The 25657-nt window shown below is 42.8% G+C and overlaps 1 protein-coding gene across 1 annotated transcript in view; it reads right to left on the reverse strand.

The window, feature by feature from the left end:
* drp2 (dystrophin related protein 2) overlaps positions 1 to 25657 on the reverse strand; it is a 164822-nt gene that overhangs the window by 115935 nt on the left and 23230 nt on the right. Inside the window, exons 2-6 of the mRNA XM_078547197.1 lie at positions 11767 to 11929; positions 10369 to 10513; positions 7777 to 7933; positions 5303 to 5420; positions 3880 to 4148 (exon numbers count right to left, since the gene is read on the reverse strand). Coding sequence (XP_078403323.1) covers positions 3880 to 4148; positions 5303 to 5420; positions 7777 to 7933; positions 10369 to 10415 — 591 coding nt within the window. The 5' untranslated portion in view covers positions 10416 to 10513; positions 11767 to 11929. The remainder of the gene's footprint in view (positions 1 to 3879; positions 4149 to 5302; positions 5421 to 7776; positions 7934 to 10368; positions 10514 to 11766; positions 11930 to 25657) is intronic.

Consider the following 25657-nt stretch of genomic DNA (forward strand, 5'->3'; position numbering starts at 1 on the left):
AATTATGTCTCTGTTCATCCTGTAGAAGAAAACCAGGGTCATTTGATAGCTCGATCCATAGGTGAAGGACATGGAGATCACTCCTGCACAATACACACTGTGGCTGTACAATCTCTGTCATTTATGGGGTCAGTTGTGCTGAGGCAGCTGCTGAGTAGGCTGAGTTTTCAACACCACCTTCTGTTTTCCACAGGTATAGCTGCAGAGGAGGAGGAGAGTGTCCCAGCCCAGTCTCCTGAGTGAGTGCCATTACATCATTCCTCCACACCTTCTATCACCTCACCTTGGTTAGGCCTCAATCTAACTTAGAATGGGAAGCACTGGGTGTACCTCATCAGTGAGCAGGGTGAGGAGAGTGAACCAGAGTCAGCTATGGGCAGTCCTCTTCAGAGGATGGAGGACAGACACAGCCATCCTTTGCTGTGTGAAGATGCTGGGTTTAGGTGTCAAACACAAGGGGGTTTTTCTAGAGCAGATGAGTTCCCCGTCGGAGATCCCTAAGGCATTGAGGAACCATGGGCAGACAATGGATGAGTCCATGCAGCACTTGTGCTCCATCATGGCTCAGGGATTTGAGCGCATGAGCTCCTCTATTGAGAGAGTGGCTACCCTCACGGAGAGCCATATGCAGCATCACTCTGAGTAGGTGCAGGAGCAGCATGCAGGAACAACATACGAAGAAAGAGTGAGGCTCTCTGTGGCATGAGCCACTCAGTGTTGCCGATGGTGCAAAGATGTTTGGAGTGGATGCCAGCTGCGTCATAGCCCATGACCTTGGGTCAGTAGATGGCTTTGGTTGTAGAGCTTCTTGTCTCTGGCTTTGGGTGCCGGATGTGCGTCAGGAGCCACCTCCTCAGCGTCTAACACTTATCCCTCAGCAGCAAACCACGAAATCTGGATGTTGACCTGAGGATGTGTGGCACCTGGAACTCTTGCAGGGTAAGGGCATCATGGCAGCTGCCGAGAACCCGAGCGGAGACCTGCAAGATGTGCTTCTTGTGGTCAGAGACCAGTTGGAAACTCACTGAGTAGAAGCCTTTTCAGTTCAGGGGTCTGGCTGTCTGGCCTGATGATGGCTATGTGGGTACGACTGATGACCTCCTGGATCTGAGGGATTCCATTGGTGGCAGGAAACCCCAATGCCCTCAATGCCTTCTTTGACCCAGCTGTCTCAAAATTAATGTAGTCCTCTGCCCTCTAGAAGAGGGCATCCATGAGCTGCCTGATGGTGTGATGAGCTGCTGACTATGAGATGCCACCCAGGTTCGCAGCTGATTCCTGGGACAATCCTGGTGCATAAAAGTGCAGCACTACGTTGACCTTGAGAGCTGCAAGTAGTGGGCTGCCATGGGAGGCAAGAGGCATCAGTCATTGTGTACCAGAGCACAAATGTCCAAGATCAACTGCCTGGATAGATGCAGTCTCCTATGGCATTGGTGGGCTTTGTCATTTGCAGGTAGCTGACTCTTTGGTGGTGCACCTGATGCCTTGGGTAATGCCTTCTTCGCCTTTCAGTTCCTCTCGCCTACCCCTGACCAGGAGAATGCATCTGCTGAAGATTCTCCTCACTACTCTAACCAGTATCAGAGTAGGCTGGTCCCATCTCTTCACCTGCTCCTCGTTGGTTCACCAGCGCTTCCTCTCCCAACCTCTGATGTCCAAGTGATGCCAGCAGCTTCACATCACACTCAAGAGTTCAAGCAATCACTGTTCACAAATATAAGCCTCTGAGCACCAGCGATGACAAGTCTGTGCCATTGGTTAAGCAGCTCAGTTTATCTATCATCTTGCAACTGTTGGCCATCAGTGGTCATGGCTCCTGTCAGTTGCTCCCTAATGTGTCCCTGACCCTGTGTTTTACCCGTGCTTCCCAATTTAAAATCTCAGACTGCAGCTCCAAAGCACGTTAATGAACTTCACAATGTGATTAACAAGCTGGCGGCGTGTGGGTTGCCAGCTCCCCAACCACCTTTGAAAACTGCATCACCTTCCAGAGGTATCGGGAATCAGTGATGCTATCTGAGTTCACGATTTTGAATCTGTGCTGGAACCCAACCTCACCCTCACAGACTTTTGAAAATCCAGCCTATTCTTTCTGATCTAAAGGGGGACATACCTCAGCCAACAAGGCAGAACTGCTTCTATATTTATCATAATGACATAATTTCAACACCACTCAAGTCATTCAATAAATTTTATGTACTTGATTTACATTCTGCTAAGAACATATTTCTGATTGTGTAGGATAATGGAGCTCAGTAACAAATGGTGGTGGAGCACATTGTTATTGAAGATGCTTTGGGCCAATTGGTACATGCAGATACATGGTTCTTTAAAGGGACAGCTAAGGAACACCGGGATTTTTAAAAAAAGGATAACTCAGGAGGAACCTGATAGCAGTCAACACCCTGCCAGTCAACCATTACAGTCGTGGATGTGGTTCGTTCACAATGCAAGGTTTTTGTAGTGCACAGCCCAGAGGGGGCAATCAGGGCTTCCAGAATTTCAGTGAACTGAGAGTGAAATGCTGCAGCCAACCAACACACTCAATCTTCTGCAAGTGAGTATTAGTTCTTGTGCAATTCCTCATTGAGTTGCTGTAGGTTTGGGCAAAGCCACTTTTATTGGCCAGGGACCAGAAGGTTTTAGGTATTAATAGTGCACATTTAAAGAGAGAAAAAGGGGCATGGGGAAGAAAAGGGAATCAACAGACATGACGGTCACAGAGAATGAGCTCATGGATTAATTGACCTGCAAGTTACCAAATAGGCCATTAGATGATATGAAGGATCATCAGTGAGATGACACAGAGCCTAATTGCCAAAGTATCAGCCTTGACTCATTGATACTAGTCTCATTTCTGAAGCAAGGTCCTTGCCTCACTCCAGAACTTTGCACATAATCTAAGCTGACAATTCAATGTAATACTGAGAGAATGCTGCATTATTGGTGGTGCCATCTTTCAAAAGAGATGTTAAACTGTGTCATGCCACTATTTCAGGTGGATGTAAAAGATTCCATGCTATTATTTGAAGAGAAACAGACATTCTCGTGGTATCCTGGCCAATATTTATCTCTCATCAAAAACAAATTATCTGGCCATTATCACATTGTTGTTTTTGGGACCATGCTGTGTGTAAATTGGCTGCTGCTTTTTGCTACATTACAACAATGACTGCACTTTAAAGGTACTTAATTGGCTGTAAAGTAAAGTACTTTGGGTCTTATTGCAAGGTTTTATATACATGCTAGTTCTTTCATTATATTGCTTTTTCCAGTTAAACTGATATGCTTGTTTCTTATTGGGTTTTAGTTCTGACTATGCCAACATCACAACCTGTTTCTTCACATTACATGCCAACTGACCTGCAGTATACTTCCAATAATTCCTGTTTTTATTTCACTTTTTCAGTTTTTCTTTTTAAACATTTAAAAGTGGAAGGTTACATAGAACTATCTGAAATGAGATACAAGTTCTAGTGATTACATGATAACAGAAGCATCAACTACGTGTTGTGATATATGGGGCATTGTAATATATGGCTTCCCTGCCCAGCGTCATGGGAGCTGATTTTCCTATGCTTGTGCCCCTGCTATCCTTATTTCCAATACACAAAGCTGAGAGAAATGTGGTGGTGACCCATTCTGTCAGTTCTCTCCCAAATTTGTGTTTCACTTGCATTTCTGGGGTTATCCCTTATTCAGTTAATACATCTGATGTTCTTGTGCCCTAGAGTGTAACATATATCCCCTGGGTGTACTGTAACCGGCAAGAAAGAATCAAATTAATAATCCACCATAGACAAAAATGCTTCTATTTGTCACATCAGCTGGTCCACATTTGTATTATTAACTATTAACTAGTGTGATTAACTGTACCTTCGTTGTCTCAATATGTTCCTGCAATGAATCAATGAAGAGATCTCCCACAGGTTCCCAGGAATCTCGAACAGCTTCAGCCTGGTCCAGAGCAAGACTAAGCTCATCCATAGCACTTTGGAGCTCTAGAAGTCGCTCCATCGTTCTCTCAATGTGCCTGTGCCGGTCAACACAGCGAGCACTCAGCTTCTCCCACATTTCACTTGATACATTAGCCTGCTTCCAAATGAACCGACTCACATTCTGGATTTTCTGCTTTGGTGACATATCTGAAATTATGATTCAAGGTTCAGAAACAGAGTATGTCCCTGGAGGAATCTTATACGTTGACATAATGAAGAGGACACATAGGTAACTAGCTAATGGAGAGATTACATTGCACAGTGGCAGTCCAGTGGTGGTCACAGCATAATAGCTCACACTGTAATTATGGGATAGTGGCACTTAGCAAGGGGCGATATGAAATACAATATTCAATAGACAAGGATAAAGAGGTTTGTGGTCTAGCATCCCTTTCCATCTCCAAAATGGACAAAATATGGAAATAACGAAAAAACATATGGGCAGCATTTTATGATTAATCTTTTTAAAGAAAACAGCATTGCAGATAAATCAGCTTTGATTGTAGGAAAATAATTCAAATTAAAATGAAATAAATCTGGGAGAAAAAAAGGAATGTGAAAGAAGAGAGAATATAGAAAAAGAGGGAAGACGCAACTTATTAAAATTAAATTCTATTATTTTAAAGCTGTGGGGTTAATATTACAATGATATTTCTGAATAATAACCAAGTAATTCTTTCAGTGACACAGGGCTTAAATTAAAAATTTATAAACTGCTAATTCCAAGGGCACAATTATTGACCGTGAATTATCAATAGGATAAGGGTGAAGTTTGCTGCTTTACCTTTAGAATGATTTGAATTACTAGCTGCATGGACCATCATCTGAGTGCACATTGTAGCAATTTAAAAAAAAATGCAGGGAGGAAAATGACGATATAGTTAAAACATATAGGAGCCGATAATGTGATGAAAAGCCTGAAACCTTACTGAGGCCGTGGGCTTTTATTCGCATAGGGCCGAAGTTCCATAAAGTGAATAGAGTGTATAAATAGCATTTCAATTGCCCAGTGTGCAGGAATGGGGGCTCCTAAGTGGAGGTAAAATGGTTTGTCCTCCTGGATGGCTTTCTTCTTGTAACAGGGACACCCAGCATTGCCTTGGCCTCCAGAGGGCAAATCGAGAAAAGGGTCATTATGTCCCATGGGATTTCTTTGCAAGTTTAGGGAAAAATGGCACCCCTATAAGGGCAGCATTTCCACTGGTGCTGATGGCCAAGAGCAGTGGTCCAGGCATTTTCCTCACAATGTGTGTTATATTGACATAGCTTAGGTCATAAGACAAGCAGCAGGAAGTGATAACCTTTGTCTTGTGCTGATTCTTCTGTCTCTTCAAGAGGATGCTGGGATAGGAATGTTTGGGCTGACTCCAAAGTTGCCAAAATGAAGGGACCCCTAGTCTTTACATCTTCCATGAAAGCCTTTAATGAAAGAACGTGAAAATAAAATAAAATCCAGGAGCAGAAATCGAAATTTTAATTTTTCAGTCAACAGGCTAGAAAATTGCTTTAACACCAATGTTATTGTGTTTTGAACTTTTATGTGAAAATACAATAGAAATTATGAGCAGTCTATACTGTTTACATTTTTCTTGAAAAATGTAAACACGCTGCTGCCACTGTTCGTCAGTGGTGGAGGGAGTGAATGTTTATGGATGTGGTGCCAATCAAGCGGGTTGCTTTGTCCTGGATGGTGTCAAGCTTCTTGAGTGTTGTTTCTACCCCTGGGCCAGAATTTTGCCCTTGCCGGGCAGGCTTAGCGGAGACGGGTGGGGGTGGTTGGGAAGCTGATCGCTGTCTGCAACCGAGGCTGATTTCATGCTGGCAGGCCAATTAAGGCCCGCACAGCATGAAATACGTGCTGCAATGCTCAGCGGTCAGTGCTGCCTGTGCAGGGAGGAGGGGGGGTAGGAAGACAAGCGGGGAACTTTGCACATGTGCACGAGTACACACTGGAAAAGCTCCCTGAGGCACAGAGCTGCCTCAAGGAGATGAAGAGTTCTGAAAAACAAAAATAAAGAATTTTTAAATGTTAAAAAAAATGCCCCCTCATGTGCCTCTGTCACATGAGCAGGGACATGTTATGAGTGAGATGTAAAATTTTTATTTTATTTTTATTTGCTGTTGGTAACCTTATCCCGCCCATTGATGGCGTTTCTTAAAAAAATGCAAAGGCTGCCATAAGGTTGGGCGGGTAGTGAAAAATTTAAGCTAATTAATACTTTAATGGCCTTAATAGGCCTTCTAATTGTCAGCGGGCGCACTACCGATTCCTGCGTGCGCCTGTCGACCGAACTATCACACGACTGCGTGTTGATGTTGGGACGCTCGCCCGGCGTCATTGTGTGTCATTTCACCCTCGAGTGGGTTGGGCGCGCGCCCATCTGCCGAGGTGAAAATTCTGCCCTTGGTATTTGAAACTTGACAGCACCATACATCTGATGATGGATAAAATATTCAGAACATTGGGACAGAACAGGAGACTGGGACTGAGCCGTTTTCAATATTAAAGTACAGAATATGATTTCACCATCAAGAAACCAACCTCTTCAAGTGATTGTTCGTCATCAGAAACTGAACTGGACTAGCCATATAAATACTGTGGCTACAAGAGCAGGTCAGAGGCTAGGAGTCTGGTGACGAGTGGCTCATCTCCTGACTCCCCGAAGCAGGTTCACCACCTACAAGGCACAAGTCAGGAGTGTGATGGAATACTCTCCACTTGCCTGAATGAGTGCAACTCCAACAACACTCAAGAAGCTTGACACCATAAAGGACAAAGCAGTCCACTTAATTGGCACCCCATCCACAAACATTCACTCCCTCCACCACTGATGAACAGTGGCAGCAGTACCATCTACAAGGTGCACTGCAGGAATTCATCATGGCTCCTTCGACAGCACCTTCCAAACCCATGACCACAACCATCTAGAAGGGCAAGGATCAGCACCATCTGCAAGTGCCCCTCCCAGTCACACACCATCCTGACTTGGGAATATATCACTATACCTTCACTGTTGCTAGATCAAAATCCTGGAACACCCGCCCTAACAGCACTGTGGGTGTACCTACATCACAGGGACTGCAGCGGTTCAAGAAAGTAGCTCATCACCACCTTCTCAAGGGCAATTAGGGATGGGCAATAAATGCTGGCCTAGCCAGCGACATCCACATCCCGTAAATGAATTTTAAAAATCTTATTCCTGATATTGTGATGCACTTAATTTTCAATTTTAAAATGATACAATTTTAGTCGATGGTTAAACTATTAGAGCTGGGAAGATTATCTTCCGTGGAAATTAAGACTCCTTTTAAAGATAGTTCCTCAGCCCTAAATGTTTCCACAGTCTCCTGAAGGCACCAGTGCCTGTTTGGGGTCAGTTCATCAGCTCAGGTTGGAGGTCAAACTTGGGAATTCCTTATCTATTTAACCCAGTTTCAATTCTGGGAAGTGCATTAACCACCTGAATTACCAGGGAGCTGTAATGTATATTCTTTTGTATGTGTGCACCTGCAAACACATTATGGCAAAAATAATATGTGACTCTTATGTTCCCTCATCCTGAAACAAAAAAGAGTTTGTCAAATGCTTCTTAAAACACTTTCCTTTTAAGAGGGGTTTGGATTTTGTTTGCAGCTTCAGTCTTTAATTGAAATATTTATTTAATCCTCAAGACAAGAGATTAATGCTAATTTTCATAGAACCAAATGGAATATTGTAAAATGCAAAACACCTACCTGTCACCGAGCATTTTCTCCAAACGAATGGGTAACTTACCGAGTGGAACTCATTGTATCGCTGCACTGCACCAATATCCCCTGTGAAGGGAAGCTGCTCAGATAGTTCTTCGTCTTTCAGGGTTAGCCAATCAATGATCTCCTGCAAGGACAGCTGCAGCTTGCCACTATGATCAGAAAGTGCCTCCAGCCGAGCCCTTAGACACAGTGAAGGAAGTGGGGAGGGTGAAAGTTTAATAGTTTACACATGCGTAAAGAGATCTTCCACTAAGGTAAATGGGAGAACAACATAGAATATCACATAGTATGGGCCATTACTGAGGCTGGGAATATATCGGGGTTTCATTTGTGGTTGTGTGTCTGATCCCTGATCAACACCTTATCTGAGATCACCTTCAAAGCGATGCTATTGGTTGCTATTGGTTCTCTTATGCTGCTGACCTCTCCTTTGCTTCCAGAGATGTCTGCAAAGGACTAGAAAACAATAAAGGCAGCCCCGGTATATGGGACCAACATACAATACAAATACTAACCCCACACCTCCACCTTCTTCCTTTCTCTATAATTAGGACAGACTACAGTTGTACAATTTATCAGTATCCTCCCAGTACTTTCCTTCTTTCTCTTCACTAGCCTTTTGTCAATTTTGAGGCCAAACACTGAACAGTAGTTGGAGGTTCAGCCACATGGCCCATTGTGACCAATCTTGCTGCTGTTCTTACTTGAAGTCCTCACGTTTGCATTCATGGACATATTTTCCAGCAGGGACATCTGTGGTCAAAGCCAGTTTGTTTCCACCTGAGTCGAAGAGCATTGAGGCCAGTTGTAGCATCTATTGCTGCCTGACAGAAATGAGCTGACTCGGCACAATTATTCATTCACTCCCTCCACCAATAATGAACAGTGGCAGCAGTGTGTACCATCTACAAAATGCACTGCAGAAACTCACCAAGGCTACTTTGACAGCACCTTCCAAACCCATGACCACTACCATCTAGAAGGACAAGGGCACCAGATACACGAGAACACCACCATCTGGAAGTTCCCCTCCAAGCCACACACCAACCTGACTTGGAAATATATCGCCGTTCCTTCACTGTCGCTGGGTCAAAATCCTGGAACTCCCTTCCTAACAGCACTGTGGGTGTACCTACACCACAAGGACTGCAGTGGTTCACGAAAGCAGCTCACCATCACCTTCTCAAGGGCAATTAGGGATGGGAAATAAATGCTGGCCTAGCCACAAGGCTCACATCCCATAAATGAATAAAAAAAAGTATGAACTTTCCTAGTCTGTCTGCTTCAGTGTCACACCTGCAATGGGAGAATAAATAACTTTGCAATTATTGTGGAATCATATCCTTGACTTCACACTGTTTGTGTTTATTCTTTCCAGCCTGGGCATGCTGAATTCAACCTTTTGCTTCAAGGCTACAGGCATATTTTCAGAGTCTGCTCGTCCTCATTAAGGTTTCCAAGGCCCCGGAGCTAAATTAGATACTAAAAAATTGAATATCAAAGATATAGCTCACTTAGAAAGGCATTTCAGATTCAATCCCTCCTGGATATACTTTATTTAAGCAAAGATTTTTGTAAATCAGATTTAAATCCTGCTTTTGATTCTAAGTGCTGGTCACTGGTGGGTAAAGTTGATTTTATATTTAAGCTTTCAAAGACTCAGAATTCACTCCAGACTATCATAACTGCTGTGGGTTTCTTTGTGAAAAACTCTGGCCAAGATTTTATTCTTACAGATTTCAATTTCCTCAGTGAATTTTGTGCTCATTAAGGTGGAGAATGCCAATGCAGGAAAGACAAATGCTTTTTTCATTTTTTTGTCATCCAGTATCCAGATCAAGCAATCCAGTTGCAGCATACAGAAAGAGGCAAAGGAAACCACCTAACAATGTGTTTTAGTTCAAATCTCGGAACAGCATCTCCTACATTATGTAATGTTCTATCCCCTATACCAATGATTATCATGGACTCTAAGTGAAATTGCTAATTTAGTCCTCATTTTGGGTAGCTTTGTTCACATACTAAAACTGGGTGAAGACCGTCACAAACTCATTTACACAGAGGCCTAAAAGCCAAAGATCCGAGACAACTACTTCCTCCACCGTGCACCATGGCTGCAGTGTAAACTATCTACAAGATGCACTTCAGTAAGTCGCTAAGAGTTCTTCAGCAGCACATCCCAAACCCATGAACTCCATAACCTAGAAGGACAAGGGCAGCAGGTGCATGTGAACACCACCACATCCACACCCCTCCACCCCCCTTCTAAGTCTCACACTATCTTGACTTGAACATATGTCGTTGGCCTTGGGTAAAAATCTGACCAAGTTGTAGGAATGCCTTCACTGCAAGGACTGCAATGATCCCAGAAGAAAGCCCACCATCATCTTCTACAGAGCAAGTAGGAATGAGAAATAAATGCTGGCCTTACCAGTAACATCCATGTCCTGAAAATGAATTAAAGAAAATACTTTGATCGCATCAGTGAAGGCTGAGTTGCTAATTTGTCTCCTAAACCTTAGTTCTTCAGTGGACCCTTTGAGCAAGCTGTGTATCATCACATGATGGTCCAGAGCTAAAATGATTAAATTGCTTAAAAAATATATAAATTTACCTGATATTTTGGGATTTCTTCTTAATCTCGCTCCAACAGAGGTTCATCTCTTTGAAGTACTGAAATGATGTCTGTGATTTAATTCGTTTGTTCTCTTTGCTTGGCTTTTATATTTGTTCCTGACATCCTGAATCAATAATCATATCTATAAAAATAATTAAAATTAAACACTCATTAAGACCAGATGTATGACTGTATGAAGCAATTGATTAGTGCCAATTCATTTATTAGATTTGGGTATGTGCTTTCAATGAATTATTGGCTGTATTTGCATCTTCTTTCAAAAGAGGTTGACATGCTCCTTTTCACTTTTTTTTATTTATGGAAAATTATTAAAATGGTTTGAAATAATTGTTTTTTAAAATATTTTTGTTATTGGGAACAAAAAGCCTATCACAGCACATTGAAAACAATTTTGTAATGTCTTATGATATAATTTCAATAATATGGCTCTGGAGTCACAATATTTGTGCAAAGTGGTGCAGGATGATGGTCACTAACATAGGCTGGGGTTTTGTCAACAGCAGCCATTCCCCACTTTGTAACTGGAACTATGTGCCACTTATGGGGTCTCTCTTTTTCCTGTTTCCCACGCAATTACAACTAGAATTCCAAGTGCCAGCAGCGCATGTGGAAAACACGTGAGATTCAGCAGCAAGGGACACTTTTCATCGGTGAGACCAGCCTCAGCTGACAATGCAGCAAGTACGGATGGGCCATAAAAGAGCCTCCTGGACAAACAGGGAGGCTCTGCATTACGGTCACAACTTCCTTGCCCAACTCCATTTCCATTAACACAAGACTTGAAGGGCACAAAGGTTGCATGGGTCTTTTTCTAAATTAAATTTCACTTGTGAACATTTCACTTTGCTTTCACTTTATTCATGTGTGCATCATCGTTATTTGTGAGGCCAGCTTCATCAGAGATCTAAATCTGGCACGTCTCAATGGCATGGTTACAGCAGAGTTAAGGACAGTTCCTTTATTGTGGAAGAAGCAATGTTTTGCGTTTTTGTTCAGTCTTTATTGAAGGTTCATGTTAGTGTCCAGTGTTGTACTCACCACTCTGTGACCATGCAACCATCAGCCTGCAACCACCAGCACCTCTATGCCGCTGCTGGGTACAAGAGCTGCCAGCCTCTGATTGGCCAGCAGCTCTCAGTTGGTGAGACTTCCATCCCCAGTGTCTTGATTCTAGGGAAGACCCAATGGCGGCCTCGCCACTGCCTGATTGGCTTGCGGTTCAGTGGGCCTTCCTGAAAAGAGGCAGTTCGAGTCTCATAACTGTGCATCGATGTGCAATATTTTATTACATGGGCTACTTACCATTTGAATATTTATGGAATAAAAGGTATTCTTATTTATGGATCAGTGGTAGATGTCCAAATGTCCACATACCTATAGTCAATGTTGCCCTGTATCTTGGGGGAAGTCATCAATTAAACTTCTGCTACCTCTGCTGTTGATCAGTGCTGAAGTTTATATAATAGAGAGCTTCTGCTATATCTAATAATTAAGTTCTTCAAGGAAAATAGCTTTCAAAGGTGTTCTCCACGGGTGCCTGGAAGGAACAAATAGTATAAGCTTTGAGAACAGTGATTATCTTCAGTGTCACTGGTAGTGTGGAGCAAATGATAGGCTAATGCATTTTCTTAGCTTTTCCATTGTCCTAAATGCTGGTTTTAAAGGTTTCAGGTCATATTATACACACTCCCTTTTCTTTGCTACTGAAATTCCTGCTATGCACAGGTATCAATATTACCTGCTTGGCAGCATTTGTGGAGAGAGAAACAGAGTTAATGTTTCGAGTCGAATATGACTCTTCTTCAGAACTGAAACTCTAATTGTGTTTTTATTTCAGATTTCCAGCAACTGCAATATTTTGCATTTATATCAATATTGCCTTTTTTTGCTAAACGTCAAACCTCAAGAAAAATCCTCAGAGTTGCTCCTTAACGAGCAAAAATGCCAAACTGGAGGACCAACGCATTAACATGCATTACACCCATATCAGCTCAGGAGGAAATTTTGGATATACCCATTTAATCTCATCCTTCTGGAATGCCAAGTCTATCGTGTTCTCGTCGCAACATCTAGAGCATTTTGGTCTTAGTTGCCATGCAATCCAGATTTGGATTCACCTACATGTGAAGAAATACCTCCTTATCTAAGCTCTAAATTTGCCCATCGCAATGTTGAATTTCTCTCTTCTTGTCCTACTGGTCTGGCAGATCTGAGCCTAATCTTCTGGCCTCACTTTTTAAGTGTTTTAGAAGTTTCTGTCAAAAGGCTCCACTTTGAGATGACTTTGAAGTTGAGGAGACTTAAGTTATTAAGTTATTCCTTGGAGCTCTTCCTCCAACACTGGGAATTAGTCTTGTTGCTGCGATATGCATTTACTTGATGGGCTGGATAGCTCCTTGGCACATTATTCCAGATAAAGATTCATCATCACTCCTGAGGTTAGGAACTTAACTCAATCCACTTCACAAATCAACTTCCTTTTGCTTAATGCCTCTCGCACGTTTAGACATAGTGAGAGTCACGTCAACAACAGGGTACTTGGGGCAATTTTAGCCCCTCAAGAATGGAAAGGCTTGGGTAGAGTGGGATGTTAAAGTTTTAAAAATCTGAAACCTTACCCCAAACTGTCTCCAAACTTCCCACTTCTGGTTTTAATGGAAAAGGGATGGGGGCGTGGGTGGGGGTATTGTTTGGCAATCAACTTGTTTACAGGAGGCAGAATGGTCATTTATATATTATAGATATTCCTCGTGCCTCATATTTAGCCTATCTTCCAGGCTTGACCCTGAACAACCAAGTATCCAAGGTTTCAGGAAAGCCAGCAGGTGAAGTGAAATGAAGTGAGATTGCTCTGTGGCAAAGGTAAGCGCACTGCTTTCAGTGCTTCCCCTGCCCCCAAACTTAATCTGCTCCCCTACCAATGAGATTAAATGTCACTCAACATCCGGATCTGCAGCGACACTCCCACCAGGATCAGAGATCCGCCAGGAGAGATCAGTGACCCATTCATTTCCTCCCAAGGTCTGGACCCCAGCTTCCCCCAGATTCCCACTAACCCTGCTGCAGGCATGGGGCCTCCTCCGGAACGCTCCCCACCCAACAGGGAGTCAAGGCTGTCAATCAGGCTGGCATTATTCGGGAAAGCTGTTTGGAAAAGAAGACACACACTGTGATTTAAAACACCACAGCCCCTGCTAAAACTCCACCCCCCTCACAAATCCCTCCCCCAGTAAATATTGGAGCCAATGTGTATTCTACTTCTATTTCCAATATGCAATACTGTGCATTGGTTGCTTCAAAACCTTGTTAAATTTCCTTTGTAAGAACTCAGCTAACTTCTCTGAGACCCCAGTTCCTTCTACCTTACGAGGATTTAAGTACTTTAAAACGAGACTGTCATTCCACGTAATTTATTTATATCAGGAATAGGATGGGTCCAAGGACAGATTTCTTGGTATTCCACTCATTGATGTAGCTCTCCTTCCAACTACCCTCTGCTTTCTTTTCTTCAGATAATTACCCAAGTCCATATTTTACCTTAATACCCACTGACCTTTATAAAGCAGCCTTTATGCATTACTTTATCAAAAGCTATTTGAAAGTCAATGGTCATTAAGTCATTTTGATCTTCCCCATAAATTTTGGATATCATCCCCTCAAAGCAGTCTATGCGGTTGGTTAAGTAAAATGATTCCTTCTAAATTCATGCCATCTGTCATCTATTTGCTAGCAAGCTGGGGAAATATTAGTACCTGCTCCATTAACACCCAGTCACAAAATTAGTATGGCTTAATGCACAATTAGTGCAAGTGCTACCTATACTGTCTGTAAAAGCGATTGAGTCTATTTGGAACATGGTGGTTCTTGAGCTACTGGGACCATTAAAATACCATGTCCTTGGTCAAAGATTCAGGATGCAGATTTAATATTTTTTCACTATGAAATCTAAATGAACGATCAAGCTCAATAATACAGGACACACAAAGATCAAAAAATTATAGCAGAAAAGATTAGAAAAATGAGGAAGTAGTGATTAGGTGATGTCAATCCTGGATTCAAAGATCTATAAATGGTAGGAATAATAAAATGTCAGTGGAATGTTGAGTACTAATATGAACGAAAAGGTCTTCCTCATCCATAACTATCATGTGATCTTACCTTGTGAGTACAATGGGTCATGGAAAAAATGAATCAAAGCAGGTGCCGGGGGTTAAAGGGGGAAAGGAATTAAAATTTTACTTCTCTTCTTTGGTATACTTCACATTCTCTTTAATCTGTCATTTTAAGTTATTTTATTGATTGTCTTTGCACTACAGTAATCTGGTGTTGATGTCAGATCAGCCATACTGAGTTATTTATGCAACTGTTACACGTGCTCCTGGCTGTGGCAAACTGGAGTGATTCCAATTGCAATCAGAATTGCACCAAAGGACAATCTGTGCTTTAGGATAGATGTACGAGTGACATAAAAATAGATAAGAACTAGGGCAGTCACATCAGTCACAAAACAAAAACAGAATTACCTGGAAAAACTCAGCAGGTCTGGCAGCATCGGTGGAGAAGAAATCAGTTAACGTTTCGAGTCTTCACGACCCTTCGGCAGAACTGAAGCATAGTTAGGAGAAAGGTGAAATATAAGCTGGTTTAAGGTGGGGGGGCGGGGGGAGAGAGAAGTGGAGGGTGTGGTGATTGTACTTCTCTCTCCCCCCGCCCCCCCACCTTAAACCAGCTTATATTTCACCTTTCTCCTAACTATGCTTCAGTTCTGCCGAAGGGTCGTGAAGACTCGAAACGTTAACTGATTTCTTCTCCACCGATGCTGCCAGACCTTCTGAGTTTTTCCAGGTAATTCTGTTTTTGTTTTGGATTTCCAGCATCCGCAGTAGCTTTTAGCTTTTTGTTCTTATCTCAGTCACATCAGTCATCTTGTAATGGATTGTGTAAAAAGGTGATGATGTTATGTGATTATATCAGTAACATGGAGTTTGAAAACCAAACGGCTTTGTAGTCACACTGCATCTGGGCCTATATGGTACCCTAATCATTGTCAGTTTCCCTTTGTTGTTGAAGATGGGCGTTTCATGCATGTGTAAAGTCATCCAATGTGTGTTTTGATGTGGCTGTGGAACCTGATTGCAGGCCTGCATGGCTTTCCACTGTGTGGGCAAGGGTGACTTGTTTGATTTGTTGAGACTGTCTAATCTTTCTAGTTTGCCTTTTGTCCTTAGATGCTTGTATTCTTTGCTGTTCAAAAAAAACACCACTACTTGAGATTGCTCCTCAGGTAGCTATTCCTTGAGCATTTTCTCTAAATTGTGATGGGCATGCTATATTTCCTGAGGTTCACTTTCAAGAAGTCCTTGTACCTTAATCTCGGCCTACCTCACTGGCAGTGTACAAGTTTAAGTTGTGAATACATGACGCCTTGGGGATTTTATCATCAGTCTTATGTATTATATCTCCATCCATCTGAGCTGAAATCTGATGAAGTGTGCTTCAATTCCAGGCATTTCTGATCTTTGAAGTACCTCAGCATCGGGCATTTTGTCCTCCCATTTGATGTCTGTGATTTTCTGAATGCATCTCTTGTCGAACCTGTCCAACTGCTTAATGTATCTGGAGTGAGTAGTCCATGTATTCCAATAAAAGGGTTAGAAATTACTAGTTTTGCTTGTTCTAGGGCTACGAACTTTGCTATAGCTTTGAGTTATTCTTGCATCAAAAGTGTAGCATGTACAAGGTACCCTGTGAACCCCAGTCTCTCTATAATGGGAAACCATTTGGACCCAGTTTTCTAAACCCTTTTACAGCTGACACTTCTTGATAGTAATTCTTTAATGGAATCTTAATTTTCTGTCAACCAACAGGATTCATTTATCATCACATGAAAAGGATGGATTGCATTGTATTACAATATCTTATTCCTGTTTAGTCAGCAGGATATGGACCTTGAGCAGAGAGGAGTGAATTCATGAAGAGCCCCAGGATGTGTAGAAATAATTGCTAATTTCTTCAGTCCTGCAGAGAACCATCTGTCGCCGACACCCAAACCTCTGGCAGGTAATCTCTTCACAGACTGTTCCATCAAACTGCCAATAGATGGAGTGCTGCCATTTGCGAAAAGACTTTGCATCAAGTGTGTCTCAATAGTTATTTAAAACCAAGTGATAACCAAAGACAGTATAAAATACGGGGCAATAATGGGCTTAATGCTTTTTAAGCCTGCCCTTTATACAATTTTGTCTGTCATGGACTCTTGCCAACTCACTTATTTTCTTGAAAAAGGTGAAATTTTGAACTAAAGGTCTAAGGACAGAATTTTCCGCTCGTTGGGAGGGTGCGCGCTTGACCCTAAAGAGCATAAAATGACGTGCGATGACTCAGGCAAGCGTCCTCCCGTCATCCGGAACTTGTGCGGGATTTCGGTCGAAGGGCGTGCTGCCGACTCGCACGAGCGCCCACCGACAATTAACAGGCCTATTAAGGCCATTAAAGCACCAATAAAATTAAATTTTTCGCCACCAGTCCAACCTTATGGTTGGTGGGCAGGCGAAAAGGCCAAGCGGTCTTTGGATTTTTTGCGAAACCTCATTAATGGGCAGGATGAGGTTTCTTTCAGTGATTAAAAAAAATTAAAATTTTTCAAACTAATTTTTAACATATCCTTGCTCATGCGACAGAGTCACATGAGGGGACATGTTATAAACGTTTTTAAATTCTTTATTTTCATTGTTCACAATCTTCATCTCCCTGAGCTCTGTGCCCCAGGGAGCTTTTCCAGTGCGCACTTGCACACATGCGCAAAGTTGCACCCTCGCCCTCTGACGCCCCCCAAAACACAGGCAACGCTGAGCACTGCAGCATGCGTTTCACGCTAGGCAGGCTTTAATTGGCCTGCCAGCGTGAATTCGCGGTCGGGCCCCGATCGCGGGCGGTGGTCGGCCTCCCAACCGCTTGCAGTTGCCCCCGCCAAGCCCGCCTGACGAGGGCAAAATTCTGCTCCAAAAATAGAAAACTTGGTGAAATTTATCCTGTGGTCCAAATATAATCAAGTGAATACATCACTCAAAATATCAATTTATCCTTACAATCCACATTATATAATCCTGGTCATAAAAAAGGTTTTAAACTTTCTAACCGCAATCTTACTGGGACCACAATGTTTCACAGAATATTGGATCATTTGTGACTGTTCCTGAAAAGCATCTATTCTGTTCTTAATCAGATTGCATTAACTACTTTGGATGTAAGCCTATTCCAGAAATGCGCGAGTGCACTGGGTGATAAATATGGGCTGATAATGTCCTCCAATGCAGTGTAGAACTGCTGTACTTCAGCTGTCTGTTCCAATATTATTGGCAGCAGAGGCCTATTCTGCATCCAATCCACAATGTACAATTTGGCAGAAGTGCTTCATACCTTTGTATACTCTGTCTATAATGTATAACTCAGGGAAGCCATTTTATTTAAAGCAAAACATTTAGTATAAGGGTATCTGGCATAGCAAGGATGAATGTGAGACTGGGAACCAGTACCACCCACAGTATGATGTAAAGAGACACATGACCTGAAATTACGGTCATTTGTAGATTGGACAGCGACCTGTGTAGTAGCAAGCATGGAATTAACTCATAGCTTGGGCTAGACCCTGTATATATGTACATAGTTATCTGTTATCAATAAACACTTAATGTTCAACCATACAAGACTCAGAAGCTCGCCATCAGACCTACTGAACAGACAACATACAACATGGAATCAGCTAATGGAGAAACCCAGAATCTGAGAGGAGCTGGAGCAGAAATTCAAACACTGGGATATTAAAGGAGCAGCATTCTGACCTGATTAAAAGCATCTGAAGTGAAGACACAGAGAGAGATCATCTGAAAGAAACTCCACTGCAGAATTGGAAGCAGAAAGACAGAAGAAAAAAAAACTCCACTGTGCAGCTGAGGACTCCACAAGATCTCGATGGAGATCCATTGTGAATACCCACAGAGTGCAGATTCATAGGACCTGGCAGGGGGTGAGCAAGAAATTCAGTTCTAAGCAAGGACTGGTTTAAAAGGCTTCAGTGGTGTACAAAAATCACAGCAACCTGTTTCCAAAAGCAATGTGGCCAGCCTGGGGGCTTCAGAATCGACACCATACCACGTGGCGGCCAAGCTTATTGCAGGGAAAAAAAAGTGAAAGGCTTAAAAATCTTAGCCAAAGCCGGGAATCAATCATTAAACACCCAAAAATCCTGCAGGCCCCAAATCATTGATTTAACAAATCGCTGCAAAAAACTAAACCCCAAAGAGGCCGGGACCGTGTTCGCCGTGAGAACCCACCAAAATGCGACAAATGAGGGAAAAACGGTTACCGTGGCGCAATCTTTAAAACCTGCACAGCATTTAAAGCTGTACTCACCTGAATGCTGAAGAAACCATCGACAGCGAATCAACATTACCAGACCAATTTGGCTTGATTCAGGGGTAGCCCAACCACAAAAGTGGGGACTTTGGTGGAAAAGATTCTCAAGATCCATGATAGCTTCAAGATTAAGCAAAAAGACAGAAGCTGAACAAGTGAATACTCAACTTTATTCTGATGGCCGATGATATTATTGTGAGGCAAGGAATAAACAAATCCTCAAGTAAATTTGATGAAGTCCTAAAATCATTCGATACATATTTTAATCTAAGAAGCAACAAAATTTGAGAGAGAACAAAATTCAACAAATGTGTCCAACCACCTGGAGGAACCAGTTGACTCTTTTATAAACTAATTATACAGATTGGCTGAAGGCTGTGATTATGGTGACCTTAAGTTAGGACTCAGAAGGGACAGAATTGTCGTTGGAGTGGCTGACAATGCGCGTTCAGACATACTACAGGCCAAGGAATATCTGACTCTAGAAAAGGCCATCCAAATAGTCAGACAATTTGAAATCCATCAATAGTACTGATCCATTTTATGTAGCGAAAGCAAACCATGGTACAGAGCAACCCCAACTGTCCAGCTAGTAAAGCAACAAAGGGGCAGAGGGACTCCAGGCAAAGGAAGATAATACCCAAGTAGACCACAAGAGAGTGGGTGACCATGTCAGCACTGTAGAGCCAAATGACCTCACAGGCAAGATCAATGTCCAGCAATCTCAGTACAGTACTGCAACTGCCAGGGGCACTTTGGAAAGCTATGCAAAGCTAAGGCACCTGGACAGGCGGAGGATCCCAAGACAAGCCATGAGATTGAGGTACCATACCAGGAAGAGATCCAACCATATTTCTTGGGTGAGGTCAAAGATCCTGGATTCTCTTTTTGGAATGTGGACAGCTCAGTAAACGGTCACCTCACCAACTTCAAATTGGACACAGGAGCCAGTGTTACAGTCCTCTCGGATAAGGAACTGTGGCTGAGAGACCTCTGGCTATGAATGAAAGACACGCCGCTCTACTAGCCTGGAGGAATCCGACTTCAGGCCATAGCACTCTGGATCTACCTACATCACATGGACTGCAGTCGTCCAAGAAGGCAGCTCAGCACCACCTTCTCAAGGGCAAGTAGGAATGAGCAATAAATGCTGGCCTAGCCAGCAACACCCACATCCCATTAATGAATAAAAAGAAGGAACCATAGAATCATTTACAGCACAGGAGGAGGCCATTTGGGCCATCAAGTCCATGCTGGCTCCCTGTGGTGCAATCCAGTCAGTCCTACTCCCTTGCTCAGTGCCCATAGCCTTATCAGTTTATTTTCTTCGTGTCCATCCAGTTTCCTTTTGAAATCACTGATGTGTTTCTGCATCCGAGCAGCGAATTTCAGCTCATTACCACTTGTTGTAGAAAAGTTCTTCTTCACATTCCTCCCTGCATCTCTTCCCCAAAGCCTTAAATCTGTGTCTCCTATAGTCCTTGTACCTTTAGCTAATAGGAACAGTTTTTGCTTGCCTACCTTATCTAAGTCTGACATTATCTTGTACACCTCTATCAAATCTCCCCTCAATCTTCTTTGCTCCAAGGAGAACAACTTCTCCAACCTAACATTGTAGCTAAAATTCCCCATCCCTGGAACCATTCTGGTAAATCTCCTCTGCCCCTCAGAAGGTCCTCCACATCTTTCCTACAGTGTGGCCAGAACTGGATACAGTACTCCAGTTGTGGCCTAACCAGAGCTTTACAAAGTCAGTGTAACCTCCCTGTTTATGTACTCAATACCTCTTGTTGTGTCACTCAAGATTTCATATGCTTTGCTAACCACTCTCTCTATGTCCGGCCACCTTCAAAGATCTTTGCACATGCAACCCCAGGTCCCTCTGTTGCTACATACTCTTTAGAACTATGTCATTAAGTCTATATTGCCTCTCCCCATTCCTTCTGCATCAATTCACATTTCTCTGTATTAAATTCCCTCTACCACTTGTCTGTCCATTCTGCTAGGCAACCTATGCCCTTATGTAGGCAATTCATATCATCCTCACTGTTTACCACTCCTCCAAGTTTGATATCATCGGCAAATTTTGAAATTTTAGTCCATATTCCAAGATGCAAGTCATTTATATGTAGCAAACAAAAAAGCAGTGGTCCAAGGACTGGCACTTGGGGAACACCGCTGTCTACCACCCTCCACTCTGACAAACAACCATCTACCATGACTCACTGTTTTTTGTCCTTAAGCCTATTTTTTTATTCAATTGCTCACTTGCCCTCCTGTTCCATGACCCTCAGTTTGTTAATCAGCCTTTTATGTGGTACCTTATCAAACACTTTCTTAAAATCCATATAGATAACATTCCCTTCATCAACCTTCTCTGTTACTTCATCAAAAAATTCAATTAGATTAGTAAAGCACAATCTGCTTTTTTATAAATCCATGCTGGCTCTCCTTAATTAACTCAAATTTGAAGCAAAGTCTGTGTGGAGACTGGAGATACATGAGATAAGCACTCTCAGAGAGGGAGATGGCTGAGGAAACTAAATGGTTTGAATTGTAAATGTTTATGTTGTTTCCCCTTTACCATGTTCTGCTCAACGCGACAGCAGTTTTTCTTTTCTGCCATAGCTGTTTCATCATAACAGTTCTAGTTGCATGGGAATTGTAAACTAGGCCAGAATTTTCACATCGGCGTGCCGGGGCGGGCCCGGCACGTTGACGCATAAAATGATGCGCGGTGACATCATGCGTGCGCCCTGACGTCACTGCGCGTCATTCAGATATTTCGTTCGGCGAGTGCACACCAGATGCGGCTGCGTGCCCAAATTATCAAAGGCCTGTTAAGGCCAATAAAAAACCAATTCAGATAATTAATAGGGCTGCCTGTCCAACCTTAAGGTTGGCGGGCAGGCAAAGAGCCCAAGCGGCCTTTGTGTTTTTCAGGAAACCTCATCCACGGGCGGGATGAGGTTTCCTGAAGGTTTTATTAAATAAATAAATAAATATTTTTTTTCACATTTCATGAACGTGTCCCAACTTATGTGACACTGTCACATGAGGGGGCATGTGTAAATAATTTTTATGTTTCTTTATTGACAAATCTCAATATGTACTTAATCTCCCTGAGGCATGGAGCTGCCTCAGGGAGATTTCTGTGCTCTTTTGCGCGCATGTGTGAAAGAGCGCAGGCTCCGACTCTCCCTCTTCCCTCCGCCCGCACAGGTAGCGCTAAGCGCTACCGGGCGTGCGTCACGCTGGGCGGGCCTTAATTGGCCCACCCATGTAAAATGGCAGCGTGGAGCCGATCGCGGGCTACGATTGGCTCCGCGCCCACCTGCGCCCACGCATAACCGGCCCACCCGGCATGGAGAAAATTCTCCCCCTAGTCTCTTGTTCGTTGCTGCCCTACAGGGACTGGAACTGATTAGTGTTGAGTTTGTTACCACTCCCAGATCTCCTTTAATCTCTCCTTTAGTTAGCTTGATGCCATGAATTTAGCAGGTGTGTCTCCTCTTTTTTTTTAACTTCCATTGTTTTAAGAACTTGAATTTACATGCATTAGAGGGAATGGTAATTGACAGAGATTGTTTGTAACTGGGTGACTACTTAAGAGGGCATCAAGACTACAGGAATCACGTGTAGGCCACACCAGAATCCCTCTCTCAAAGGATCTGAATGAACCAGTTAAGTTTTCAACATCAATGCAGCCATTTTTCCTCATGCCAGGCCATGCCTGAGAACAAATACAAAATAAATTCTGTAACGGCTTAAGAGTGCTCCGTGCTAACACTCGATACTCAGCATTCACCATGCCCCTTCAACCTTCATATTACAAGTTTTTGTTAAAAAAGTGCCATTTAACTGCCTACTTTGCTTTTTCCTCTACTGCCCTTTAGCATTAACAAATGTATTGAATTGAACTTGCTATGATAGGATTTGAACTCATAGCCCCTGGATTAGCAGCCTTTTACTATCACCACTAGGCTACTATACAACATGTATCATTGTCACCAGGTCAGTGTGCTAGAACATTCCACTGAGCACTGTCACCATACGGACTGCAGCAGTTCAAGGAGAAAGCAGCTCACCACTACCTTCATAAAGGCACCTAGGAATGGGCAGTTAGAGGCTTTGCTTATTTCTGTGTACAATTACGTGGGGAAAAATAAAACTCTGTATCCGGTTTGAGAGTGCTCCAGGCTGACGCTTGATACACTGGATGCTCTCTTGCTCTCTCATCCCCTGCATCAGATCATCAGGGTTTTGTTTAAAAATGATAGTATTTCCCTGCCTAGTATTTTTTTCCCCTGTGCTGGGCTTTTGGGATTTAACTTCATAGGGCAAGCTGCGCTGAAGAACTATTTGATTTTAATACTGAATAATTCCAGCAAATGGTCAGTAAAGCCCTGGGATTTCCAACCAGGTTTAGTGCGTCAATCAATTTGAAATTTGTTCAGTTCTTGCGCTTGATTCTCTTTGCCAGTTTAATTTGTTGCCTGAATCACCTGTCACCACTTGCTTTTGTTTGAAGGATCCTCGAACCACCAAGATATGGCAACAAGCAGATATTCGAAGTCATGTACATTATCCAAAACCAATCTTTTTCTCTTTTGAGCAGAGATGCCTGTGTTGCCCTTATCCTTCTTAAAATGGCAGAAGATGTCAAGACAACTTCTGTTGTCAACTACACGGAACTGCAAGTTCCCGAGAGGCCCACCAGTAAAGAGACTCTCCACTAGGACTTCAGCTCTGAATGGTCTTCACTCTTCACAGAGCTGGTTTGTCCAGTTTCTTTGTAGGCACCAGGAGCTCCACTTTGATCAGGCCAGCCAAATCTTCGGATAATCACCGCTGTACCTGAAAATGACCAGCCACATAAGAAAGAGCCCCAACCCCAGGCTCCAATGGCTGCTGTCACACTACCTGTAAACACCACGCAACAGGCACTGAAGCCTCCAGCCAACACACAAAGCTGCAGAACAATGCTGGAGCAAGGAACTAGTGACCATCAACTCACCAGAGCACATCTCAGTGAAGCACAGCGACACACGGAAGAACATAGTGTCGCGATAAAAGCCAAACTGCAAGGTGAGCCCACTGATGAGGAACATCCAAACGACAGGGAGAGAGACACCTTCAACTCACACAAAGATCACAGCGGACCACACGGAGAAAAAAAAACCGGGTTCATATCACAAATGAACGGAGTGAACACTCTTTCCAGAAAGAACTGGACAAGCCGGTGGTCCCCAAGCAGAGCAGATGGGGACTCGACAAAGAGAAGTTCAAATCCAAGGAGTGGAAAAAGTATGTCAGAAGAAGGCAACCAAGTGCCAGAAACACAGACTACACCTCAAACTCTGAATCAACAAAGGCTTCCCCAATCAACAGAGTCTACCAATCCTCCGAATGTGACCAGAACGAGATCTGGAAGAATTGCCAAGCCTCCAGAACATTTGAATTTATAAAGGCAGAAACTTGAAAGGGGGAGAAAGGGTAGCATGATTGTAATGTAAGTGCTTTGGGTAAAGACCTGGGGGCAGTTGGAGTATATGGGCATCTGGCATCACAAGGGCTAATGTGGGACTGGGAAACAGTACCACCCACAATGTGATGTAAAGAGACACATGACCTGAGACTATGGTCATTTCTGGACTGGACAGAGACGTATGTAAAAGCAAACATGGAATTACTCACAGATTAGGCTATACCCTATATACATATACATAGTTATGTGTTATCAATAAACATTTAATGTTCAACGACACAAAACTCAGAGCCTCTTCATGAGACCCACTGAACATACAACACACAACAGGATGTAATCCCATAATGTACCTGGATTGCCTGAACATGCACCTAATACCTGTTTTATAATGGATATTTCAAGGAAGGGCCTCTTCAGAAAGATATGCCACAGCTTCTTAGAGTGGGTTGATGTCCAAACATTTCCCTGCTAACACCTGCAATTATATAGGAGACGTGGCACAGAAACAGGTCACTCAGCTCAACCAGTCCATGCCGGTATTTATGTTCCACTTGGGCCTCTTCCTGTCTTTCCCCGTCTAACTCAATCAACATAGCCCTCGATTCTCTTTCCCCTCATATGCCTATCTAGCCTTCTTTAAATGCATCTATTCTGTTTATTTTAACCACTCCCTGTGGTAATGAGTTACACATTCTAACCACTCTGAATAAAGAAGTCACTTCTGAATTCCCTATTTGATTTTTTTTTGGTGACTACCATGCATTGATGGCCTCTAGTTATGCTCTTCCCCACAGGTGGAAACATTCATGTTTCTACTCTTATCAAAACCTTTCAGAATTTTGAAGAACTCTCCTAGATCACCTAGAGAAAAGAGATCTAGTTTATTCATCCTTTCCTGATTAGTGTACCCCTACATTTCTGGTACCATCCTTTTTTGCAACTTCTCTAATGTCTTTAGATATTTTTTACCATATGGCAACCAAACTGTATGACATACTCCAGATGTGGTCTAACCAATCCATACAAATTTAGCATAACTTTTTTACTTTTCATTTCTAACCCTCAGGAATTAAATCCTTATGCGAGGTTTGCTTTTTTATGGCCTTGCTAACCTGTGTTGATACTTGTAGTGATTGTGTATCTGTACTCCCAGGTCACTTTGCTCTTCTATCCCATTTAAATTCTTATTTTTTAACAACAACTTATATTTATATAGCACCTTTAATGTCCCAAGGCCGCTCACAGGAGAATTATAAGACAAAAAATGATGCTGAGCCACATAAAAAGAATGAGGTCAGATGACCAAAAGTTTGGTCAGAAATGGCAGGTTTCAAGCAGTGCCTTAAAAGAGGAAAGAAAGGT

This window comes from Cetorhinus maximus, chromosome 8, assembly GCF_964194155.1.
Source record: "Cetorhinus maximus chromosome 8, sCetMax3.hap1.1, whole genome shotgun sequence".
Taxonomy (NCBI): domain Eukaryota; kingdom Metazoa; phylum Chordata; class Chondrichthyes; order Lamniformes; family Cetorhinidae; genus Cetorhinus; species Cetorhinus maximus.